Here is a 26,236-nt window from a genome sequence, read left to right as displayed (position 1 = left end):
AGGTTCTTTCATACAAAGTTTGGTCTTTAGATTCATTCCCCTTCCAGTAGTTGCACTTATAGAGAACAATTCTGTAAAGAGGATACCAGTAGGTGCCAAGAATGCGTATACCAATGACCAGAATACTGACATTTATGCACATATTTATGCATATAGTATATACATGTAGATTTCAATATTAAGGCTAACTAAACTAATCCAAAAGCATTCACTATGTTTAAATTCTCTGTATAAAGCTATAAAATATTCACTACATCCATTGACATCAAAGTGAAAAAAAAAATTTATTTTTGGACCCGTCACTGAGGGCAATCAAACAAATATCTGAAGCAGCTTTTGACTTTGGGCAATTCACTTAACCTTCCATTGTCCCAGATATAAAATAAGTATATAATACGTAAACTACCGGTACTTTGATTATAACCAAAGAAAGGCAAGTCCCATTGCTTGCAACTGGTCCGTCACATTCTTCATGATGTCTTCTTTTGATTGACATCTGGTCCCTTTCAGGAGCATTTTTAGCTTGGGGAAAAGCCAGAAGTCACACGGAGCCATGTCGGGAGAGTAGAGAGCCTGAGGAATCACAGATGTGTTGTGTTTGGCCAGGAAACTCCATATCAAATGTGAAGAATGGGCTGGTGCGTTATTGTGATGGAGCTGCCAATTGCTCGCTGCCCACCAAGAGGTTCTATGAAGGCGACACAGAACCTCTTGGTAGTACTCCTTGGTGATGGTTGTGCCGTGTGGATTGTACTCGTGATGAGCCACGCCACTGGAGTCAAAGAAAATGGTCAGCATGACTATGACATTGCTGCGGACCTGCCTTGCTTTTTTTGGCCTGGGGATGTTGAATGCTTCCATTGTGATGACATCAACTTGGTTTCTGGGTCATAGCCAGTGATCACTGTGCTGAGGAAGTTGGGATCACTGTTCACAATCTCCAGCATGTCCTGTGCGCTCTCTAAATGGAGTTGCTTCTGCTCGATTGTTAGCAGCTTTGGCACAAATTTCGCTGAAATTCTCCTGAAGCCCAAATCCTCAGTCTAAATGGAATGAACGAATCCAACACTGATGTTCACCTCGTCTGATCATGATTCAATGATCCGGAATCACCAGGGTTCTCGCTTGGTCAATGACGATCTCATTTCTGGATGTTGAGGCCTTCCAGAACATGCTTCATTCTCTACTGATGTGCGGCCATCTCTGAAGAAGTTGTACCACTCCTTTATCTGTGTGGTGCCTATTGCTTTGTCCCTGAAGGCTTGTTGAATCTTGCTGATCGTTTCCATTTGGGAATCGCCAAGCTTTACACAAAAATTTAATGCAGTAGTGTTCAACTTCTTCTGTCATTTTGTCAAAAATGAAAATCCGATGGTGCTCACTTACACTTTCTTACTCATCGGCAGTCTGTCAGTGACTGACAGGTTCTGTAGGTGGGAAAAAATTCAAGCATGCGCATTAGGGTCGCTAACATACTTGCACCAAACCACGCCTCCCTAGCTTTATTTGTTTACACAAAAAAATTAAGGACTGATACTTTTTGAACAGCCCTTGTATACAAGGGTGCAACATGAGTAGGAATAGGCAGAGCTCCCATTTGCACATGTAACTTATAGACGTTAAGTCTGTTCATGCAGCACTTAGTCATGATTGGCGTTAGTGCAAGCTCCTAAATGTTAGGCATTTAGGCAGTGGCAAAGCAAGTGTAGGAGGTGCCCATGCAGTGGCAACCATTTGCCTCTTCTCTGCCCCCCTGCTGCATGCATGTACCTTCCCTTCCCCACGGTACCTCTTTAACTTTGCTGGCATGAGTAGCATCTCCATCCCTCTGATGTCACTTCCTGGTCATGCAACTAGGATGTGACTTCAGCGGGAGAGCTGATGCTGGGATGAGCAGTAGGTTGGAGATGCTGATTGCACCAGTGAAGAGTTAGAGGTACAGGGAAAGGAAGGCATGTGATGGTGGGGGAGGGGCAAGGAAGTACCGGGGGGGGGTAGGGGGCAGAGAAGAGGAGGGGTGTCAGCATCCCAACCAAGATGGTGCCCAGGGCAGTCCACTCCCCTACCCTCTCCCCTTACTCTGCTACATTGCATATACATAAAGAAAAATGGTCATCTATTTTCCCTTATAAAACAGTATCCTATTCCATGCCCTTCAAGCACCATATTGAAGAACCCCAGTTATGCAATTGCCCCCAATATGTGTATTTCAAAATGAAAAAACTATATGAAGATTGTTAGCATTTTTTTTGTGTATGTGTTCAATAAATTTTTATTAGAATTTTCAAATAATAATAAATGTTGAATAACAACAAATGATAAACAAAATAAATTACAACAACAGTTCTTAAAACAATATATTTTACAACCCCCCCAAAAAAAAAAAAAACAAAACATAAGAACATAAGAATTGCCGCTGCTGGGTCAGACCAGTGGCCCATCGTGCCCAGCAGTCTGCTCCCGCTGCAGCCCTTGGGCTAAAGACTAGTGCCCTAACTGAGTCTAGCCTTACCTACTTACGTCTGGTTTAGCAGGAATTTGTCTAACTTTGTCTTGAATCCCTGGAGGGTGTTTTCCCCTGTAACAATCTCTGGAAGAGCGTTCCAGTTTTCCACCACTCTCTGGGTGAAGAACTTCCTTACGTTTGTATAGAATCTATCCCCTTTTAACTTTAGAGAGTGCCCTCTCGTTCTCCCTACCTTGGAGAGGGTGAACAACCTGTCTTTATCTACTAAGTCATTATCTTGAATGTTTCGATCATGTCCCCTCTCAGTCTTCTCTTTTCAAGGGAGAAGAGGCCCAGTTTCTATAATCTCTCACTTTACGAAAACTCCTCCAGCTCCTTAACCATTTTAGTCACTCTTCTCTGGACCATTTCAAGTAGTACTGTGTCCTTTTTCAAGTACGGCGACCAGTGCTGGACGCAGTATTCCAGGTGAGGGCGTGCCATGGCCCGGTACAGCGGCATGATAACCTTCTCCGATCTGTTTGTGATCCTCTTTTTAATCATTCCTAGCATTCTGTTCACCCTTTTTGCTGCCGCCATGCATTGTGTGGACGACTTCATCAACTTGTCGACCAGTACTCCCAAGTCTTTTTCCAGGGGGGTCTCTCCGAGTACTGTCTTCGTGTATATGATTTTTATTACCGACATGCATCACCTTACACTTATCCACGTTAAACCTCATTTGCCATGTCGTGGCCCATTTCTCAAACGTATTTGTCACGTTGCAGGTCTTCACAATCCTGCATCTTCACTACTCTGAATAACTTCGTATCGTCTGCAAATTTAATCACCTCACTCGTCGTACCAATTTCCAGGTCGATTATAAATATGTTGAAGAGCATGGATCAAAAAACTGAACCCTGCAGCACTCCACTCGCGACGCTTTTCTAGTCTGAGTATTGTCCTTTTACCCCCACTCTCTGTTTCCTATCCACCAACCAGTTTTTAATCAACGTGAGTATTTCACCTTCGATTCCATGGCTCGCAATTTTTCGAAGTAGTTGTTCATGCGGGACCTTGTCGAATGCCTTCTGAAAATCCAGATATACAATGTCGACTGGGTCACCCTTGTCTATCTGCTTGTTAACTTCCTCAAAGAAGTTCACCAAGTTTGTCATGCAAGATCTTCCTTTGCTGAAGCCGTGCTGGCTGGTCCTCATCAGATTGTGTCCATCAAGGTGGTCATTGATGCGGTCCTTTATCAGTGCCTCTACCATCTTTCCTGGTATGGAGGTCAGACTTACCGGTCTGTAGTTTCCCAGATATCCCCTCGAACCTTTCTTGAAGATTGGCGTAAAATTCGCCACTTTCCAGTCTTCCAGAATCCTTCCCAACAGATCCTTCCAGAATCCTTTGATCAACAGATTGGTTATTAGTTGAAGCAGTTCAGCTATAACCCCTTTCAGTTTCTTAATTACTCTCCAGTCCAGGGCATTCCTTGATTACCCTCTGGTCCAGGGCATTCAGTTCCTTGAATGCCATCTAGTCCAGGGGATTTATACCTTTAAGCCTATTAATCTGCCTGCATACCTCTTCTAGACTGACCGTCAACCCAGTCAGTTTCCCGTCTTCATTTCCTGCGTATAGCCTGTCGGCTTCTGGTATGTTTTGTATATCCTCTTTGGTAAATACAGACGCAAAAAATGTGTTTAGTTTGTAAGTAATGGCTTTGTCCTCCTTTAGCACTCCCTTTATTCCTTGGTCATCCAGCGGCCCCACCACTTCCTTCGCGGGTCGTTTCCCTTAATGTATCGAAAGAATGGCTTTAAGTTTTTTGCCTCCTTGGCTATTTTTTCCTCGTAGTCTCTTTTGGCCCCTTATGACACCTGCTTTGATGTTGTTTGTGCTTTTTCCAGTTTTCGTCCGTTTTTTTGCCTTTTCCATTCCTTAAACAAAGTTTTCTTGTCTCTGATCACTTCTTTCACCGCTACAGTGAGCCACGCTGGTTCCTTGTTCTTTTTCCTCTTGGATCCCTTGTTGATACGCGGTATATATAGATTTTGCGCCTCGGTGACTGTCCTTAAAAAGGGACTATGCTGCTCTAGTGTTTTTACAGTGCTTATCCTCTTCTTAATCTCCTTCCCCACCATGAGTCTCATCCCTTCGTAATTCCATTTTTAGAAGTTCAGTGCTGTGGCCATCGTTCTGGATCGATGTTTCGCCCCAATGTTCAGGTTAAAGTGGATCAAATTCTGATCACTGCTTCCCAGTGTCCCTGCTACTTCTACACCATGCGCCAGTCCTTGTATTCCATTTAGAATTAAGTCCAGAATTGCATTACCTTTCGTACTTTCCTTGACAAGCTGTTCCAGGAAGTAATCGCCTACAGCATCCAGAAACTTGGTCTCCCTACCGCAGCTGGAGGTGCCTAGGTTCCAGTCTATCCCCGGATAATTGAAGTTGCCCATGATAACTGTGTTGCCTCCCTTTCAGTTGCGTTTAATCTCGTCCGTCATTTCTCCATTCATTTCTTCGGACAGCCCTGGGGGTTGGTAGTAGATGCCGATCTTTGATTCCGTTCCATTTGTTCCCGGTATTTTGGCCCACAGAGACTCTACCTTATTTTTTGTTTCTGGCGTGTTCTCTCTGGTAGACTCAATTCCCTCTTTGATGTATAGGACAATACCACCACCTTTTTGACCCACTCTGTCTCTGCGGTATAGCTTGTATCCCGCCAGCAAAGTGTTCCAGACGTTTTCCTCATTCCACCATGTTTCCGTGATGCTGATGATGTGAAGGTTATCTTTTTGTGCCATAGCTTCCAATGCCCCCATCTTATTCCTTAGGCTCCATGTGTTCATGTACATACACTTGAGTTTGCGGCCTATTACTTTCTTGCTTTTCCTCCCCTCTTGTGTCCCTTTCGATCCGTCAGGATTTCTGCCTTGCCTATGATCTGGTGAGTCTTCCCCATAATCTTCCTGCATGGTATCCTCTGGGTATACCGTTTCCCGAACCATCTTGGTCGACTGTTAGCTTTCCCCTTCTTCCTAGTTTAAAAACTTCTCAATTTCTCGCTTGATGTTGCTTGCAAGTAGCCTTGTTCCATCTCTGCTGAGGTGGAGTCCATCCTTCCTGTATAGCTTGCTTTTCCCCAAAAATGTCATCCAGTTGCGCACAAAGTGGAATACTTCTTCCTCACACCAGCGCCTCATCCACGCGTTGACTGCTTGAAGCTCCAGCTGCCTCTTCTCACCGACCCTCGGCGTTCTGGTCTTCAGCTTCCTTCCTAGCATCCGGAACTGTAGTTCACGTTGTTTGTCCCCACATGGATCACCACCGCCGTATCTTCCTCTTCCATGCTGTTGATGATCTTGTCGATGCAACTCACTATATCTTCTATCTTGGCTACCGATAGGCAGGTCACCAGCAGCTGCAATTTTTATGTTCCCGCTATGTGGCTGTCGACTTGTCTGATGATGGAGTCCCCCACAACGATTGTTGTCCTCTCTATCATCCCTTGTCTCTCCAGCCGCAGGTCTCTGTCTGCAGTGTATGCCCATCTCTCCAGCTGTAGGTCCGTGCCCTCTGTGCACTTCCATCTTCCCTCATCCTGGAGTTTGCTTGCACTGGACTGGCCTTCCTGTGGGTTCCCTCCGCTATTTCCAGGTCTCACTGCTTTGTCACCCATTTCTTCCTTGTGGTTGTCCTCCAGGTGGTCCTCCCTCACTGTAGCTGTATTTGGCAGTTCCACTGTTGCTGGTGATTTTCCACGGCCTCCCTGTATGCCTTCTCGATGAACTTCTCTAACTCCTGGACTTCTTCCTCAATGGTTTCCTCTGTCTTGAAGTTTTCTGCCTCTCTGTCCTCCTCCTCCAGTGCTCGAAGTGCTTGTAGTTCTAGTATTCTGCCTTCCAGGAGTCCAACTTGTTCTTCAGGCCCTCCAGTTCCTCGCATCGAATGCATACATAAGACCGCCTCCCGGAGGGGAGGTAGTCATACATATGGCAACTTATAGTGTTGGCTTTAAAGCCAACCTGTATTAACACAAGAAATTAACAGCATGGATGTATATTACCATTTAAAGAAATAAAAATAATATTCATTTGTTAGCATTATAATAGTTTTGTTTCTAGAACATTGCCTCATATGATGCAATTTTTTGTTTTGCAAACAAGTTTAATAAAGTAAGAGCAATATAGTTTCAGATCTGTATATGTAAAAACCATCTGGATGCAGCATTCATGTAACATAACCAAATCCTGGGTCACACTAATATGTAAATGAACTACTCTGAGGAAAAGCCAAGAACAGTTAATAATTTTTGTAAACTGGTCATTAACTACTGAAAAACACAATTTTGTGGGACCATTGCCATTCTGAATGGTAATTGGTGGTTTAATTTAGCAGTTAAGTACAAGAGCCCAGCTGTGGGGATGACTGCATTTCTTTACTATTCTGAGCTCTCTGCAGTACTAAAGAGGCATTTGTGAGGAAACAAGGGCATAGAGAGGAATTTCTCCAAGGTGGGGCAAAGTCATTTTTGCATTATCCAACAGAGTGTTTGGGATGACAGCTATGATATTTTTTTTGTTCCAATTTCTTTCTTTTTTTTAATTCTTTATTCATTTTCAAACGTACAATAAGTACCTCAATATAATAAAACACATAAATCACAAACATATCACTTAATAATCATCAAGAGTACACATAAAATGTTATTAACCCCCACCCCTTCCTGTTATATAATCAAATACATTGTACAATATACAATAATAAAATTATCCCCCCTCCCCCCTCATAATTGAACCTGTAATTCAAGGGGAAAAAAAAATCATTTAATCATTGCAATATTTTGTTAATGGCTCCCATACATCTTGAAATTTTCTGAAACACCCTGCTGTATTGCAATATATCTTTCCATTTTGTATATATGACATAGGGGATTCCACCAAAAATTATAGTTTAGTCTACTCCAGTTTTTCCAATTGTACGTAATTTGTTGAATGGCAACCCCGGTCATTATAAGTAATAATTTATAATTGTTTGAAGAAATCTGACTTTTTGCTCTCATTGCATACCAAGCAACACAATATCATATGATAGTGCCACTGAATTATCTAATAAACAATTAATTTGGTCCCAAATTGATTTCCAATAGGTCATAATAAATGGACAATAGAACAATAAATGATCTATAGTCCCTGCTTCGAGATGACAGTGCCATACCTTTCAACAATTTAACACCTTCACACATTTATATATGGGTTACACACAGAACACAGATAGACCCTCACCAAACGAAAAACAAAATGACCATAAGGTAAAAATAGAAATACGAAGACAAAAATCTATCTAAAGCACCAAGAAGCCTCGCATTGCATGCCATGCCATGCATAATCAGAGAAATGTAAGGAGATTTGTTCCCCTTTTACTGTGCAACATATGAATATAGCAGATATGCATTCCATTTACTAGATTAGAAAAATAAAATACAATTATTTTTTCTATCTTTCCTGTCATTTCATTTTTCTAATTGTGTTGTTTTCTGTTTTCTTTTGCTTTCTCTCAACTCTCTTTGCAGGGTCATCACCCATCCATTAGCTATTCCTCTCTCCTCCCGTCTTCATTCCCCCCCCTCCATCTCCTATCATTAACATTGATCTCTTTCTTTCAACTGCCTTCCCTTCTTTTCTTTCTGTTCCTCTATCCAGATTTCACAGCTCCTTATCGACTAGTACTATCTCTCTCTTTCTACCTACAGCTATCTACAGCTTTCCATCTCTTTCCTTCACCCACACAAATTCCTATTCCCTATCGATCTCACCTTCCTCACAAGCTTCCTCTTTCATCTCCTTCTCTCCTTTCTGCCCCATGCCCTCTCCTCTTCCCCGGGTTCAGCATCTCCTTTCTTTCTCTCTCTATTCCAGTGTCTTACATCCTCTGTTTCCCTAGCCCCATATCCCCATTTCCAGTATTACCTTTCTGTCTCTGTAGTCCCTCAAACCATGTCCTGCATCCCAGATATGTCTCTCCCTAGTTCTTCTGCCCAGATAATCAAGTATTTCCCATCTGTATCCCTATTCTCCACACCCTTTTTTGTGGTCCAGCATTTACTCCCAGCTTTCTTCCTGTCCCAGGCTCCCAGCTACAGCATCAGACCATTCTTTTAACATGGTGCCTCCGCCTTCCATCCTCCATACATCAGAGATTTCAACTGCTTTTTAGGGCTGGAAGAGGTTCTGTTGGAGGCCATGTGCATTTCCATTTATTAAACACTATATCTCTTTTCTGTCTTCTCAGCCTGCCTAGTAAGCAGGAAAAACTGCACAGGGAGGAAGATGCTGGATCTGTGGGTGGAGGCAGGGGAAGACTTGGAATATTCTGGGCCCCTGGGCAATGTGTCATGGCTTCCCCTCCCCAACTTCCCATTTGACAGAGATGACTAGTTGTTCATCTCTTGTAATATCGCTAAAGCTTATGCCTGTGGTGATCTTCTCTTCCATTTGCTACATTTACTATGTACAAAAAGATCCACTCTCGCTTCTCTCACGCTGCTTCATATTCTTTAATTTTTTTTTTTTTAAAAAGGACTACTGGTACAGAGTATCCCCCTTCCACCTCTCCTGTCCCATAAGGACAGAATTGGATTTCTCGAGTAGCATTCTGTTTTTATGGTCAGTCAGAGGTTGTTTTAGGCATTTTCAAATATGAAAGGAGGGAGGAGCTAAGGGGACTGGTGGCCATGGGAACATTTTTTACAATGGGAAGGAAGTGGGTCCTTCAGCAACTAGAGGTATTTTGCACATTTAAGATGGAGAGGAAGAGAGTCTGTAGCAGCTCATGGTGAGTTACTGTCCATTCAGGTACAATGAATGTTATTGAATCTATAGAGCAGTCAGTTGGATGATGCTTACATATGTGACACACATGGCCCTCATGGACATTTTGGTCTGACACCGTATAGCTGTTATTTTAAGTTAAATTGTTGCATGCCAGATGACTGCAGGCTCTGTTGTGTTGAACACTTTGGTTTCATTTAGCACATTTTGTAGCGCTATAGCCATTATTGCGCTTGACTAACCACTGTTTGTGAAATTTTCTCCAACACTGAGGTTTTTGACTGTTTCAATGATACTGTTTGATCTATAGTGTAACTGCATATTTAAAGAAGACTCCTGATGCAGACCTAGTGGCTGAAACACAGCTGTGTCTAGTCCTGTATTAGCCCAACCAGTAAAGTGGATTGGTTCATTTGGCGTCCTCTTTTTTTTTGGTTCAGCTTTGAGTCCTGTGGAAGTGTTTTTTTCTGTTTGTGTTCCGCTTATAAGCTAAATGCACACATGATCTGCACCCACAAAAAACACAGCTTCTCCCCACCCTTTCACCAAAAGGTGCAGATGAGAATTAAGATGTTTCTGCATAGAAGTCATTCTAGAACAAAATATTCTGATATTCATGTCATCTGAACAATAGCAAAGTAAATGTCTCTACTAACAGGCACATTATCAAATAATACAAACCTGAAAAAAATATAACTCAACATGCTTGTAGCAAACATATCATACAAAAGTAGGACTAATTCTATGGTTCAAATAACAAGAGCCCTACATATGAATAGGCAGTAGTACAAATTACACCGGGCCCTAAAACACTGACCTTAAGTATAACAGAACAAAAGGGATTGCTACAGATCTCTACAAAGAAATGTTGAACCTTTGTCATATGCAAAACGCAGAATCACACCAAACACAGAACTGGGGATCACAAATTAGACAAAGATTGAATTGGGAGCCCCAAGAAGTCAAAGTCAGCATGTACTACAATATTGGAGGAAAAAAAAAATGAAAAACATTTCCTCTTCTAGTGTACATAATACAAAGACATCTGCAATGTACATTTCCCAAGCTAACATATTCTAGTAAATAAATTAAAAAATAAAACACTTTTGTTGTTTGGTCGTTTTATTTTTTCCAACCCCAGTCCAACATCTCTCCCTCTGTCTTCCCTCCTTTCCCTCTCCAAGTCCATGTTCATCACTTGTCTTTCCTCCATATACCCCTAGGTCCAACATCTCTCCTTCTCCTCTCCTGTTGGTGTTATATAGGATCTCTGTCCTCTCCCATCTGTGGTCCAGCATTTCACCTCCCCCCTCCCCTAATGTATGGTTAAGAATCTCTCCCTTCCTTACCCCATTCGGAGTCCAGCATCTCTCTCTCCCAGTGCACAGTCTGACCTCTTTCCCCCTTGTGGAGGGAATGATACTGGTCTGGGCTCCCAGGCAATAAGGATCATGGGCCTCTAATCTAGTCAAAAATGACTAAACTAAATGGATGCAAGGGGAGAGTGGGACCCCTACTGCTGCGGGCCCTCAGGCACTGCCATATTGGCCCAATGGTCAATCTGCTTCTGTTTCTGGCCATAGGCTAAACCCTTTAATCCACTCCTCTTACTGTCTTTGGTAAGCAAATAGAGTTTCTGTGCTCCAAACCCACCTTTCTCCCTCTCTCAAGACTATGTGTTCCCCAGTTCTCCCTTTTTATTAGATCAGGCAAGTCACACAAAAAAGCAACACTTGGGCCCTGCCTCCTATTTCTTTCCGAGCTTCAGCACATCAAAAAATGGCTTTCCATTAATAGCTTGTCAGCTGCTTGACAAAGCACAATACAGGTCCCAGACTCTCTAAGGCAGGGCTGCCCAAGTCCTGTCCTTGAGATCTACTGGCAGGCCAGGTTTTTAGGATATCCACAATGAATATGCATGAGAGAGATTTGCCTGCACTGCCTTCTTGGTATGCAAATCTCTCTCTCACGTGTATTCATTGTGGATATCCTGAAAACCTGGCCTGCCAGTAGATCTCGAGGACCGGACTTGGGCAGCCCTGCTCTAGGGTCCTCTTCTCCTTCACTTGTCCAGTCAATTGCAGCAGCTCATCAGGCTCCTAAACCTGAGACCATCAGTTGTCATGGCTACTGCCACGCTGCTCTCATTGGCTATGTTATATTATATAGTTCAATGCAGCAGTGATGTAGCGAGGGCAAGAGGCATTCCCTTCTCTTCCCCCTTATCTCTAGTTGTTCACCGTCGCAAGTAACAACTTCAATGTGCTCCTTGTGACCCTGGCGGCTCTCCCTCTGATGTCACTGCCTAGGTGCGGCACCCAACGTGACATCAGCGGGAGAGCTGATGCGGTTGCGAGAAACACATTGAAGTTGTTGCTCATGGCGGTGAACAACTATAGGGGAAGGGACCACGTGCGCACGTGGCGAGGAGTAATGGGAAGAAGTGGAAGGGGTGGACAGGAGCAGGGGTGCCGGTGCCCCCACTAGCATGGCACCCGGGATAGACCTTCCCCCCTTGCCCCCCTTACTATATCACTGCAGGACTATTTATACCTCCCCACCCCCACCCCCGAAGCCTTGTGCTTTGTGCTAGGGTCACTACTGCTGGCTTTCTTTACTGTGACAGGATTGGTGACAACCTGCTCACCTTTGGATATTGCTCCTTTTCCCTGTCACAATATATATTATGCATTTACCTCCTTTAACGGGTTGCCTAAATGCTGATGCCATGTGTATACTTAAATTTATAGAATATTGATATCCACTTACATAAGTGTATACTCATACGTCTAAATGGCAGTAGTATGTTAAGCGCTGTTCTATAATTTATATGTACATATACATATAACAGTGCAAATGCATGGAGGTGTTCACAAGGGAGGGACATAATAGTGCTGACATTTATACACTTAGTTTATTATATACTGCAATTTATGCACCTAAGGGGGGAATTTGTCAAGGAACGCTAACCAATTTAGCGCGTGCCCAATGCTAAGATGCCCGTTATATTCCTATTGGTATCTTAGCATTTAGCACGCGCTAATTGTTAGCACAGGCTAAATTGGTTAGGGCCCCTTCGTCAATTCTCCCCTAAAACGTTGCATTTAGGTACTTGCATTTACACCATCCATAGACTAGTTGTAAGTGTTCACACCTACAGTAAATATGGGTGTGTCAATGCTAAATGATGCTAGTGTTGTATTGAAACTAGTATTGTATTACACGTGAGTATTCTGAAAGAATAGGCTCACTGCCCACTGATAGTGTGTAGAATGGTCTGCTTGATGCATGTATTAATCTGTTGTGGATCAGACTAGCAATCTCTTTGCCTTCTTCTTTCCCCTTAGCCACAATAGCAGGAAACCAAGGCTCAGATAGGCCTTAATGCAGGGTAACCCTCCAATACAGGTTAGTAGATAGGATCCTCAAAGCCCAATTTTGCTTAAAGCCTAAGTCTTCAATATCTGTCCTCAAGGGCTATCAATGCATCAGGTTTTCAGGATACCCCTGATGAATATGCATGGTTAAGGGCCGCTGAATATCAGCAGCAGAGCTTGCAAAGTTGATTTAAACAGGCAGAAGCCTTTCCTGCTCGATTAAATCATTATGAATGTTGAGCCCAATGGAGATAGTAGGCATGCACATCTCCTCCATGCATATTCATTAGGGACATCCTGAAAACCTGACTTGTTTGTTGGCCTTTGAGGACAAATAGTAAAGACTATACGCCCTAAGAAAAATTGGGTTTTTAGCTTCATATTTACTAACCTGTATTAAATATTTAATGGAGGCTTGGACAAGGTGACACTATTATAGCATGTCAACACAATTTATGTACCTGCTTTCTGTGATTGTTTCTATTTAGCTGACAGTAAATAAAAAAAAATTAATTTTCCGCTTTTTACAGTATGAGACTTTTCATTTCAAGTAACTGTTAATCTTTCCTTTCTGTGTCAGAAAAGAGAAATCAGTAATTTTGAGTATCTCATGTATCTGAACACGCTAGCTGGACGCACATATAAGGACTACATGCAGTACCCTGTATTTCCTTGGATTCTAGCCGATTATGAATCGGAAGTAAGTATAATAGAAGATATATAAAATAATAGAGGCTCTGGTACATCCAATAGCTCATTAAGGGACCCTTTTTACTGAAGGGTGTTAAGCCCTAATGCGGCATCAACATGCCAAAAAAGGCTTACCACAAAATATGTTACCGCATGTTAAAGTGTTTTGTGGTGGTTTGCCTGTTAGCATGCGCTAATTGCTTGCTATTTATTGGGATTTTTTGTCATTTTTTTCAGGAGTGAGCATGACATGGGCAGGGAATGAGCATGGAAGCATTATCTATCTAGCACATTCTGATTAGTGCACATTAACTGAATAATGTGGACTTAACACAGGAGCACTTAGGCCCTGATTCTATAAAAGATGCTTAAAGTTGGGTGCCTAGATAACAGAAGCTAGCACTGTACACTACTTGGAAAATCACATAATGCAGCCATATCATCAAAAATGTCATAACTCATCAATGAAATACAACTTGGAAAATTAAAATGTTTTCAATTTATTCCTAAATATCAAATGATTATCTTCTACTCTGAGGTCCATGTCGATTGATAAGAAAAAAGTTTGAGAGTGGGGCCTTTCTGATACTCACTCTAGAGATGAACATTGAAGGGTCAATATGAGCGCATGATGCATATCGCTATCCCTCATAGGAAAATGAAATAACAATATCATGTAATTGGACACTAGGCCATAAACAACACAGAGGATCTCTAATCAGAAAATAATGGGTATATATTGAAGGAACTAAGGCCAGTACTGAGCAGACTTGCACGATCTGGGTCCTGTACATGGACATTAAGTTGAGGATGGGCTGGAGAGGGCTTCGATGGCTGGGATGGTTAAGATGGGCTGGAGTGAGCTTTGATAGAGGCTCCAGTAGATAGAACTAAGCACACTAATCGAGCAAGGCTCTGGGTTTCTGGCCCAGAAATATCTAAGAAAAAGGACCATGTAAATCAAATTATTAATATGGAGCATGTATGGTTGGTCAGACTGGATGGACCATTCAGGTCTTTATCTGCTGTCATTTACTATGTTACTATGTAACACAAATGTACAAAGTTTGAATAATGACTGCAAATGAATTGGTAACCAATATAACCATCAAAAGGGGAGTTACTCTCAAATCTGTTCCTTCTATAAATCAGACGTGCAGCAGTATTCTCAATGGTTTGTGGCCTAATCAAGAGCCTTTTAGAGCATCCTACTTATATGATGTTACAGTAATTGAGTTGTGATATAATTATAGCCTGTATTAGAACCTTAAACTGATCAAATACAAAGAATGATGAGTTAATTGAGGTTCTATTGTTAATTCTGAATCCAATATAATTCCCAGAATTTTCTCATGGATTCTAGTTTAAAGGTCTCATTGTCTAGTTTTAGAAATGGCAGAGACACTCGGATCCTAACCATAAAAATTTATCCCCCGATATTTAGCTGAATTTTAAGGGCTAAATGTCATGGGGGATGGCCACTAGAGCCTTTTCAAGTCCCGGCTGAATATTAGCTGAGACTAGCATAACTAGTTTTGCCCCAAACCTAGCTTCCCAAAGAGCCTCCTCCTACCCCCTCTCCTAGCCTGAGATACTTAAAGCCCCTTCCTTCTCCTAAGCCCCCTTCCCCGAGGTCTAGGTAGGCCCCCATCTCAGAACCTACCAGATGTTCCAGCTTTTAAAATGATCTAAATTAACCTTCTTAAATATGGGGGTGCTAACACTGAATATTGCCTATACCTCCATAATCCAAGGCTCCTCTTTGCCACCCCTGGTGACACACCTGACCTGCCTACTTTTTCTTGGGCCAGTCAGAAAAGATATTAAGTGGTATGGACCAGTTGAGTGCCGCTGAATATTAGTCTTTTCCTGTTTAATTTTAGTTTCATCTTGGGCAACTATATTTCTAGTTGTTGCAAACATAAATGACACACTAAAGCACAGCGCAAGAGACGGAACCAATGGAATGGATGAGTACTCTTTATTCAATACAACAGTTAGTCTAACTGTTGTATTGAATAAAGAGTTCTCATCCATTCCATTGGTTCCGTCACCTGCGCTGTGTTTTAGTGTGTTCGATTTATGCAGAGGATTTCTTCTTCTGTATTTGCTCGGCAAACATAAGTGAACCATATCATACAGTTCGCTTAGGGCTAGATTAACCAAGCAAACCGATCGGTTTGCGACCCGATTCTCCTTCGTCCTGATTCACTAACCTCTGTGCCAATCCGATTCCAATCCATGCATGCAAATGAGGGGGAACGGCATGCAAAGTAGGAAGGGCCGCAATTCACTAACAAAAAGCAGGCGCACCGACTGGGCTGGCCGATCCAAAAACAAGCGACTGCTGAGGACAGTCACTTGTGCAAAAACCCTGCTCTCAGCCCTGATTCTCCTGCCTTTTGCCACCCTGCTCAGCCCCAATTCAGCCCCAATTCTCCTGCCTTTTGCCACCCCTATACTCTCCTGCTCTGCCTCCCTTCCCTACAGCGTGAGCCCGTGGTTTTAACCCGCTTTAAACCCGTGGGTTAAAACCATGGGCTCATGAGTAAAAAAGTAAATAAAAAAGCACAGACTGCAAACGCATGCACAGACCTACAGGCAAAGTAGATGGGCTGCGCATGCATCGGAATCGCTACCAATCATCCGTGTCGTCAGATGGGGGCGTGCCTCCGTTCACCCCCATTTGCATGAAGATGGTTGGTGAATTGGTCGGCCTGCCTCCATTCGCCATGAATCAGAAGGTTAGTAAATCTAGCCCTTAAGTAACAGAGACTGCAAGTAATGAAATAATGTCATCTGTACACAATAATAATCCTCCTAATGTGGCCATGGGCTTAATATTAACCAGATTGTTTTGTTTTTTTCAAATAGCAGCTTCATGGTGCTCAACATGTAACAGGAATGCACTTCTTTGTTATAGACACTGAACCTCAACAATCCTCAGACATTCCGAGACCTCTCCAAACCAATGGGAGCTCAGACCCCTGAAAGAAAAAAGAAATTTATACGGAGGTATAAAGAAGTCAAAGAGGTTCAAAAAAGTGATGGTGAGTGAATTGTCATATGGTTTGCTCTCTATATCCTTTTTCGTAAGGACAAGAAACATTAAACTTCCAGTAACACAAATTCTGCATTATATGGTAATTGGGGTGGGGGTGGGGAACAGGGTAGAATTTTCTTTTAAATCTTTCATTTTTGGTTGTTCCATCTAACTTACTAAGATCTCTTCCCCCGGTCTCTTTTTGCTCCAATTGCTTTTATTCTTAAAGATGTGTTGATGTTTAACATTTTTAAAGGCTCAGTAGTTGGACTGCTATGCACGATTATAATTGAACTGCAGTGCAGCTTCAGTAATCTAACATGCCCTGCTCCCTCCCCCCTCCCCTTCCGCTGAGGGAGAGCAGAAAAATCACAAGCCCAGTAAAGTTTCAGTAACAGAGCATATACACGGAAGGCTGCACATTATTTTTCAAAAGCAAAGCAGTATTGAAGTTTATGAAATAAAATATAACATAAAGAGAGTAGACTTGAACTGAGAGATGAAACATCTGCCAAGACTAAAAAAAAAAAAAATGCATGGATGCTTTAACTTTAGACAGAGTACTAACAGCTTAAGGTTACCCAGTGTTTTGCAATGAGACTCATGGGGGGGGAAGAAGATCAAGAAGAGGATAAGCACTGTAAAGACACTAGAGCAAGTATGGTCCCTTTTTAAGGACACAGTCACCAAGGTGCAAAATATATATATTCTGCATATCAACAAGGGATCCAAGAGGAAAAAGAACAAGGAACTGGCGTGGCTCACTGTAGCAGTGAAGGAAGCGTTCAGGGACAAGAAGTCTTCGTTTAATGAATGGAAAAGGTCAAAAACGGATGAAAACTGGAAAAAGCACAAACAGCATCAAAGCAGGTGCCATAAGGCAGTAAGAGGGGCCAGGAGAGACTATGAGGAAAAAATAGCCAAGGAGGCAAAAAACTTCAAGCCGTTCTTTCGATATATTAAGGGGAAACGACCCGCGAAGGAAGCTGTGGGGCTGTTGGATGACCGAGGAATGAAGGGAATGCTAAAGGAGGATAAAGCCATCACCGACAAACTGAACACATTTTTTCCATCTATGTTTACCGAAGACGATATACGTAACATACCGGAAGCTGACAGGTTATACGCGGGAAACGAAGACGGGAAGCTGACAGGGTTGACGGTCAGCCTAGAAGAGCTATGCCAGCAGATTGATAGGCTTAAAAATGATAAATCCCTGGGACCGGATTGCATCCATCCGAGGGTAATCAAGGAACTGAAAGGGACTATAGCTGAACTGCTTCAACTGATTGCCAATCTGTCGATCAAATCGGAAAGGATTCCAGAAGACTGGAAGGTGGTGAATGTTACACCAATCTTCAAGAAAGGTTTGAGGGGTGATCTGGGACACTACAGACCAGTGAGTCTGACCTCGGTATCCGGAAAGATGGTAGAGGCGCTGATAAAGGACCGCATCATTGAGTACCTTGAGGGACACGATCTGATGAGGACCAGCTAGCATGGCTTCAGCAGAGGAAAATCTTGCTTGACGAATTTGCTGCACTTCTTTGAGGGAGTAAACAGATGGATAGACAATTGTATATCTGGATTTTCAGAAGGCTTTTGACAAGGTTCCGCATGAATTGAGGGTGAAATACTCACGTGGATTAAAAATTGGCTGGCGGATAAGAAACATAGAGTGGGAGTAAATGGACAATACTCAGACTGGAAAAGCGTCACCAGTGGAGTGCTGCAGGGTTTGGTGCTTGGACCCATGCTCTTCAACATATTTATAAATGATTTGGAAATTGGTACGACGAGTGAGGTGATTAAATTTGCAGACAATACGAAGTTATTCAGAGTAGTGAAGATGCAGGAGGATTGCGAACATATGCAACGTGACATAAACATGCTCAAGAAATGGGCCGCAACATGGCAGATGAGGTTCAACATGGATAAGTGTAAGGTGATGCATGTCGGTAACAAAAATCTTATACACGAATACAGGATGTCCTGGGTTGGGAGGTGGAGAGACCCCCAGGAAAGAGACTTGGGAGTACTGTTCGACAAATCGATGAAGCCGTCCACGCAATGCGTGGTGGCGGAGAAAAGGGTGAATAGAATGCTGGGAATGATTAAGAAGGGGATCATGAACAGATCAGAGAAAGTTATCGTGCCGCTGTATCAGGCCATGGTGTACTGCTGCCATGGTGTACTGCGTCACCTGGAGTACTGCATCCAGCAGTGGTCGCCGTACTTGAAGAAGGACATGGTACTACTCAAAAGGGTCCAGAGAAGAGTGACTAAAATGGTAAAGGGGCTGGAGGAGTTGCCGTACAGTGAGAGATTAGAGAAACTGGGCCTCTTTTCCCTTGAAAAGAGGAGACTGAGAGGGGACATGATAGAAACATTCAAGATACTGAAGGAAATAGACTTAGTAGATAAAGATAGGTTGTTCATCCTCTCCAAGGTAGGGAGAATGAGAGTGCACTCTCTAAAGTTAAAAGGGGATAGATTCCGTACAGATGTAAGGAAGTACTTCTTCACCCAGAGAGTGGTGGAAAACTGGAATGCTCTTCCAGAGGCTGTTATAGGGGAAAACACCCTCCAGGGATTTAAGACAAAGTTGGACGGGTTCCTGTTGAACAGGAATGTATGCAGGTAGGGCTGGTCTCAGGGCACTGGTCTTTGACCTGGGGGCCACTGCGGGAGCGGACTGCTGGGAACGATGGACCACTGGTCTGACCCAGCAGCGGCAAATTCTTATATTCTTATGTTCATATGTTAACCACAGGTCACTGAGCTCTTGGTGGACAGTGGCTTTTGTTCGTGATAAGTTACACTGCAGCAACACCACTACCAAATTTCAATGTCAATTCATGTCACCACTCTGATTTTCATTTTTAACGTTGGTTAGTTCAGTGAAATCTCTCCCATACTCTCCTTCCCTGTCTGAAGACCCAAGACAGCTGAAAACTTTTCCCCAGAGAGAACTCTGTTGAGAACCCATACAACATCCTCTCTAGAAACTCCTCAGAGAGATCTAGAAGATACCTCTGGGCAGGGCTGTATGTGCGGGCAGTGCAGTCGCACAGTGCGCAAGAGAGACGGGAGCTATAAAATTATGTACTGTCCATTGTCTTCCCTGCTTGGCTGAAACACAGTAGGCAGGATAGGAGCTCTAAGGAGCATGTTACATAGGGCGCATTTCTGGCTTCAGGTGGTCCTACCTCTGGGCTTACCACTCAACCCACCTAAACCCAGTTTTTGACAAGGTGATCAGGCTTTTGAGCTATTTGTACAGTATCCATTTACAAGGAGTAATTTGGCCTTGTAACCTACTCCATGACCATCCACTCCACTCCATTCCTGTCCTTTGTCATCTTCCCTTTGCCTTCTTTTAATTCTTGTCTTACTTCAATTCATTTTTCGTCTTCTCTGTTCAGATTTAATTCATTCATACTTTCCAGTTTTCAGTTTCCCTTTTTGTAGTGCGTCTACTACAATTTTTTAAAATTTATTTATTCATTTCATTTTCTATTCTGTCCTCAAAGAGCTCAGCACGGTTATAGGGTAACATACATAATATGCAATTTACAGGTTGCAATTTGCCATAGTTACAGTGCAAGGTTTTTCAATACAAGTTTTTATCCTAATGTGACACATATCAAGGATGTTGTATCGATATACATTTCTTTGTAATCTATCAGAGAAGTTAGGTGAAGAGGTATGTTTTCATTGCTTTCCTAAAGTTGAGGAGCCCTTCAAGGGATTTTTTCCATCATTCATCCCGGGTCTCCTATTCCACTTTCTTTTATTCCCCAATCTTTCACTAACTTGGTCCTCTTCCCCCTTCTCATTCAGCATCTTTTTCTCCTTATCCTTCCATCCAGCATCTCCTCTCTTTCTGTCACTCCCTCCCTTCCATCCAATGTCTTTTCTCTCCCCGCCTATGTCTACTTCTGCATCTTCTGTTTCACTCAGCTGCTGGGCATGAAGACTGCAGACCTGCAACTGCTTGATATTGGTTTGCCACTGCTGGGCTGGGAAAACAGCAGTTGGAGATGGCATGGGAATGGTACAAGGAAGATTATCTACTGGGCGCTGTGCACCCCCTGCCAAGGACTCCTTGCTGAGATCTCATGTACTTTTTGGGGGTACATATACTACATGTTGAGAACCTATGCTATAAATTATTCACAAGGATGTTGCATTTATGCATCTGTACTTATGGCATCTCTATGGCTTGTTTAACTGTGGGCACATACCAGGTTACGCTAGTATTCTATAATGTGATCTGGGCATCCATGGGAATCCTAATTGGAGATATCCAGCTATAAAACTCCCTCTTAGTAACATTTTGAGCATAAAGTTAAATAGTCAGCTCTCATCAATTTTCAAAGAGGCTAAGTCAGGAAGCTAACTTAAGAACAGAAATTCTTTGAACATCAACTTTTAAGATTTTGCAGTATTTAAAAGAATTAAGTGTGTTTTAAATTTGTTTAATCCACTTTACAGGAGACCTTTCAGCCCAGTGTCACTATTGCACCCATTATTCTTCTGAAATAATAGTGGCTTCCTATTTGGTCCGGTTGGAACCATTTACACAGATCTTGTGCTTTCTACAGGTAATTTGTAACAATTGAATTGCAAATGGATTTTCATTCAAAATAGGTTTCTAATTTGATTTCATCCAAATGCTATATTTTGGAAAGGAAGCTCTGAGAAAACTAAATATAATACAGCATTTATGCAATATCTCCTTAATTCTATAAGCTTGCACACCCAATTTTACGCTTTGCATGCAATGTTGCACGTGCAGTTTAAAGAAAACTGTCAGTTGTGTGCATAACTGTAATCATTTGCTTATAATTAGCATGGACAACCAACTGGCTATAATTGGTGCTAATTGTCACCAATTGACACTAATTAGTTATAATCACCACTGCCCTTAGTCACGATTCTGTTATTTATGTGAACAAAATCCATCACTTGCAGCTACAAATGGGCTGTGGATGTTGGAGGGGCATGGCAGGTCAGGGGCATGCCTAGTACTTATACACATGGGTTATAGAACATTAGCTATTACGCACCTAACTGCTTATATTTGGGTGGGAGCATTTACACTAGCCATTGAGCTAGCATAAGTGCTAACACTTAAAGTTAAACATATGAATGCAGATTTATACTAGTATTTTATAACAGCAATTGTGCAAGCTTAGCACGTATTATCCTGGTGCCTAACTTCAGATGACTTTTAGAGAATTACCATATATAGTTGAATATAAACCAAAATTTTTGGGCCCAAAAATGAGGGTTTCAATTTATATTTGAGTTCCAACCAGCTTGGGCCTACCTTACAGGCCTGGTAGTCAGTTGGTGAGCCGGAGAAGGAGCAATCCCTCCCTACCCTGAGGTGAGGTGACATGTCCTATCCTAGCTAGCTGTGGAACCTGGTGTAAATTCTCGCACCCAAATTACGCATGGATCTCCCTTATTCTGCAACTCTGTGTGCAAATTCCAGGACACCTCTGATTTGCCCATCCCTCTTCCATGGCCACTCAACCTTTTCAGATTCGTGCATAAAATATACTTATGGATCCTGGTGACTAAAGATGCCTGTGTAAATTTTAATTAATGACAGTTAGCTTTCAATTGTTTATTGAAACGAGCAGAACTGATGAAAACATTGCAAAAATTTGTCAAATTGTGTGTCACAATAATCGGCTAACTGTGAGTAGCATAGCAGATCAAGTAACATCAATAGAGAAACAGGAAAATCTTAACTGAAAATCTTGGCATGAGAAAGGTGTGTGCAAAAATGGTCCCAAAGGAACTCACCGATGAACAAAAGCAAAGGAGAGTTAAAGTTTGCCAAGACCTTTTGGAGAGGCAAGACGATGTTTGGGTCCATGTTATCACTGCTGATGAAACGTGGGTGTACCAATATGACCCTGAAACAAAGCATCAAAGTGCACAATGGAAATTGGCTAATTCTTCACAACCAAGAAAGTTCTGCCAGTCCAAATCAAGAGTCAAAACGATGTTGTTAACCTTTTTTGATATTAGAGAGATTGTTCATTATGAAAAAATTAGACGAAAACGACATGAACTTTTCGTCAACAACTCATGGCTCTTGCATCATGCTCACACAGCACTGTCTGTGAAGGTGATTTTAGTCAGAAAACAAATAACTGTATTTGGACACCCTCCCTACTCACCTGATCTGGCCCCCCAATGACTTTTTTCTTTACCCAAAGTTAAAGGAAATATTGAAAGAAAGACATTTTGATGACATTCAGGATATCAAGGGTAATATGAGGACAGCTTGATGTGCATTCCCAAAAAAGTGATCCAAAATTGCTTTGAAGAGTGGACTAGATGCTGGCATTGGTGCATAGCTTCCCAAGGGGAGTACTTCAAAGGTGACGATAGTGATATTCAGCAATGAGGTATATAGCAATTTTTCTAGGATGAGTTTGCAAACTTAATTGTCAGACTTTCATAGACTTAATCATCTTCCAAAAAACTGGATAAGAGAGATCACTATGAAAGTTATCAAACAACTGATTCCAAAAGGCAGGGCCATCATATGAAAAAGCCTTATCCCTTGTTGAAGAAAGTTTGATTTCTTTCAAATCTTGCAAATGAAATTGATCTTTTTTGTGAAGAGCACAAAAGCCTTGATGATGAATATTTAAACAGATTATTCTGCAAATACTGTATCCTGATTGACCCAGATTCCAAGCTTTAAACTTCAAACAGAGCAATTTCAATTCCATACATTTAACAATGGGTAACCAATGCAGATTGTACAGAACTGGAATATGTTCAGTTATCTAGCAGCAGTGTTCTGAACTAACTGCAAATGTAAATTACTTTTGCTAGATCCAAGAAACAAACTGTTGCAGTAGTCTAAGACACTTGTTATGAAGTCATGTATCAGTTTTGTCAAATTATCTTTAGACAACAAAGGTTTTAATTGGAGCAACATACTTTTTAGCTTATTAGTTTTACTTAGTATGAGGATCTGTTGGAGTAATTTCTCATATACAAAGTGTGCACTTAACATTTATATGCCATTAATGTGCATCAAAAGAGAAAAATTTTTTTCCAGTGTAATAGTACTAATATACTCCACATTCATAAGGAGAAATGAGATACGCGATTCTCAGAGGGTCAAATTGCCCACAGATTCAAATGGGTGAAAACCCATAGAATCCGATCTTCATGGGATCCAAATGTATCTTATTTGATATATTTTTTTTCTTTTCTTTTTCTTTTATCCAATAGTGAATCATAAATAAGAATAATCTTTACTTAGCTTATATTTAGTTTTTAACAGGGAGCGCCTCCACCAACATGTCCATGTTTCACACGCTTTCATCAGGGTCGAGGCTCCCAAATAGTACCTAAAAAACATTTGAATATCAAGCATTACTCCTAAACTATCATTAATTTATATTTGTATTTGTTTATTTAGTTGGAAACTCTTAAATATATATTATGTCTAATCAAGACTGTTTAAAACCGCGAACAACTTACTCATGCACACAGTAGAAATCGCTCCATCCAAGAAAATTTCATGCTGAATTGGGAGCGTTTGATGTCACTTCCGGCATTTAAACCCTAAAAAAGCTTACTCAGCAGCTATCATACCGGACGTGACCAAAAAATGACCAAAAAATAAAAGGAAACGTAGATCAATTCAAACTAAAGACATCCAATCGATCCAATCCAGGAAGTGAATTCTCAACTCAATAAGCTTGACACTTATTTACGCCTTCCCTCGGATCCTACTGAATCTCTCAAGCTGGAAATCCAAAATATTGTTGATAAAGCATTAAAGGAAAACATCTTAACCACCAAGGAAGCTACTTATCTGGTCGAACCATATCCTCGTTTACCACGAATTAAATTTCTTCCAAAAATACATAAAAATGAGAAAAACCCTCCGGGCCGACCAATAGTTACAATGCAAGCATCCATCCTGGAACCGTTATCCAAATTTGTGGATATATTTTTACAGCAAATAGCCAAAGAGGTTAAATCGTTCATTAGGGATTCTACCCATATGATTCATATCCTGAATGACATTGTTGACATCACTGAGCAGGACTGGTTAATAACTATGGACATCACGTCATTATATACCATGATTCCAGTGGACAAACTATTGGACATATTGGAGGAGATATTTAACACTCGAACATGGATCCCTCGTCTTACTTCAAGTTTTTTGTTAACTCTCACAACTTTAGTGCTCAAAAGGAATTATTTCATGTTTGAACAGGAATATTTTCTACAGATACATGGTGTAGCAATGGGGGCGTCTTTGGCTCCCTCGGTAGCCACTATATATGTAGCTAACATGGAAGAACATCATATATATAAACATCCTTCATTTCAATGCATTAAATTGTGGAAAAGATATCTCGATGATGTCATCTTCATATGGTCCGGCCCTAGGGAAGACCTGTTATCATTCATTGATTGGATCAATACTATTGATCCCTGTATTAAATTTATGGCCAATATACATCAAGATGAAATTCAATTTTTGGATATTTATATAAGGAAAATACAAGATACCTTCCATACCTCCCTTTTTCGTAAACATACGGACAGGGCGAGTTTTTTGAATTATCAGAGTTTTCACCCCTTGTCATTACGATCTAATCTCCCTATGAGCCAATTCTTGAGAATCCGCCGATTGTGTTCTTCTTTAGAAGATTACAAATGTCAAGCTAAACAACTGTGGCAACGTTTCGCACATAGGGGTTATCCCTCTCATATTATTAAACGGGCTTACACCAGAGCCAAATTTGCTAACCGAGAGTTATTGTTAGCTTCTACAAAACAACAACATGCTAGTGATTTAGTATATGTTCAGAAATATACCACTTTTTCCATACAAATAAAAAATATTTTACTTAAGCATTGGCATGTGGTTTGTCTATTGGAGGGTATACCAAATAGACCAATGTTTGCCTTTCGAAGACACGCAACATTGAAGAAATACTCCGGAGTTCTACTCCCCAACGGGGATATCATGGAGGTTGTGGGAATTGTCAATGGTGTGCTCTCACTATCTCAGGGGCCACCTGGATTCATCCCTCTACAGGGAAGATTATACACTCTAAGGACATTACCAACTGTAACACCACTAATGTTGTTTATATTATTCAATGCCCGTGTGACCAAACTTACGTGGGAAGAACACAGCGATCTATCAAGACGCGCTTGAATGAGCATAAATCGAGAGTCCACACGGAAACTGACACAGCACCTATAGTAAATCATTGGCTTGAAAAACAACACTCTTGGCAGGATATTAAATGGCGTATTATCGATTCAGTATTAATAGGGAAGGAGGGTGGGAATTATAAAAGAGCTCTTAATATCAAGGAGCAAAGATGGATATATGAATTAAATGCTTTATCGCCTAATGGATTGAATGAAGAAATCGATTGGATGTCTTTAGTTTGAATTGATCTACGTTTCCTTTTATTTTTTGGTCATTTTTTGGTCAAGTCCGGTATGATAGCTGCTGAGTAAGCTTTTTTAGGGTTTAAATGCCGGAAGTGACATCAGACGCTCCCAATTCAGCATGAAATTTTCTTGGATGGAGCGATTTCTACTGTGTGCATGAGTAAGTTGTTCGCGGTTTTAAACAGTCTTGATTAGACATAATGTAATATATTTAAGAGTTTCCAACTAAATAAACAAATACAAATATAAATTAATGATAGTTTAGGAGTAATGCTTGATATTCAAATGTTTTTTAGGTACTATTTGGGAGCCTCGACCCTGAGGAAAGCGTGTGAAACATGGACATGTTGGTGGAGGCGCTCCCTGT

The 26,236-nt window shown here is 41.5% G+C and overlaps 1 protein-coding gene across 4 annotated transcripts in view; it reads left to right on the top strand.

Annotated features, from left to right (window-relative positions):
* WDFY4 (WDFY family member 4) overlaps nucleotides 1–26,236 on the top strand; it is a 613,830-nt gene that overhangs the window by 463,980 nt on the left and 123,614 nt on the right. For all 4 annotated transcript variants that reach the window (XM_033941175.1, XM_033941176.1, XM_033941173.1 and 1 more), the window contains exons 49-51: nucleotides 13,246–13,365; nucleotides 16,279–16,405; nucleotides 20,896–21,005. In XM_033941175.1, coding sequence (XP_033797066.1) covers nucleotides 13,246–13,365; nucleotides 16,279–16,405; nucleotides 20,896–21,005 — 357 coding nt within the window. The remainder of the gene's footprint in view (nucleotides 1–13,245; nucleotides 13,366–16,278; nucleotides 16,406–20,895; nucleotides 21,006–26,236) is intronic.

Source organism: Geotrypetes seraphini, chromosome 4, assembly GCF_902459505.1.
Source record: "Geotrypetes seraphini chromosome 4, aGeoSer1.1, whole genome shotgun sequence".
NCBI classification, from domain to species: Eukaryota; Metazoa; Chordata; class Amphibia; order Gymnophiona; family Dermophiidae; genus Geotrypetes; species Geotrypetes seraphini.
This window is presented reverse-complemented; position numbering and strand designations above follow the sequence as displayed.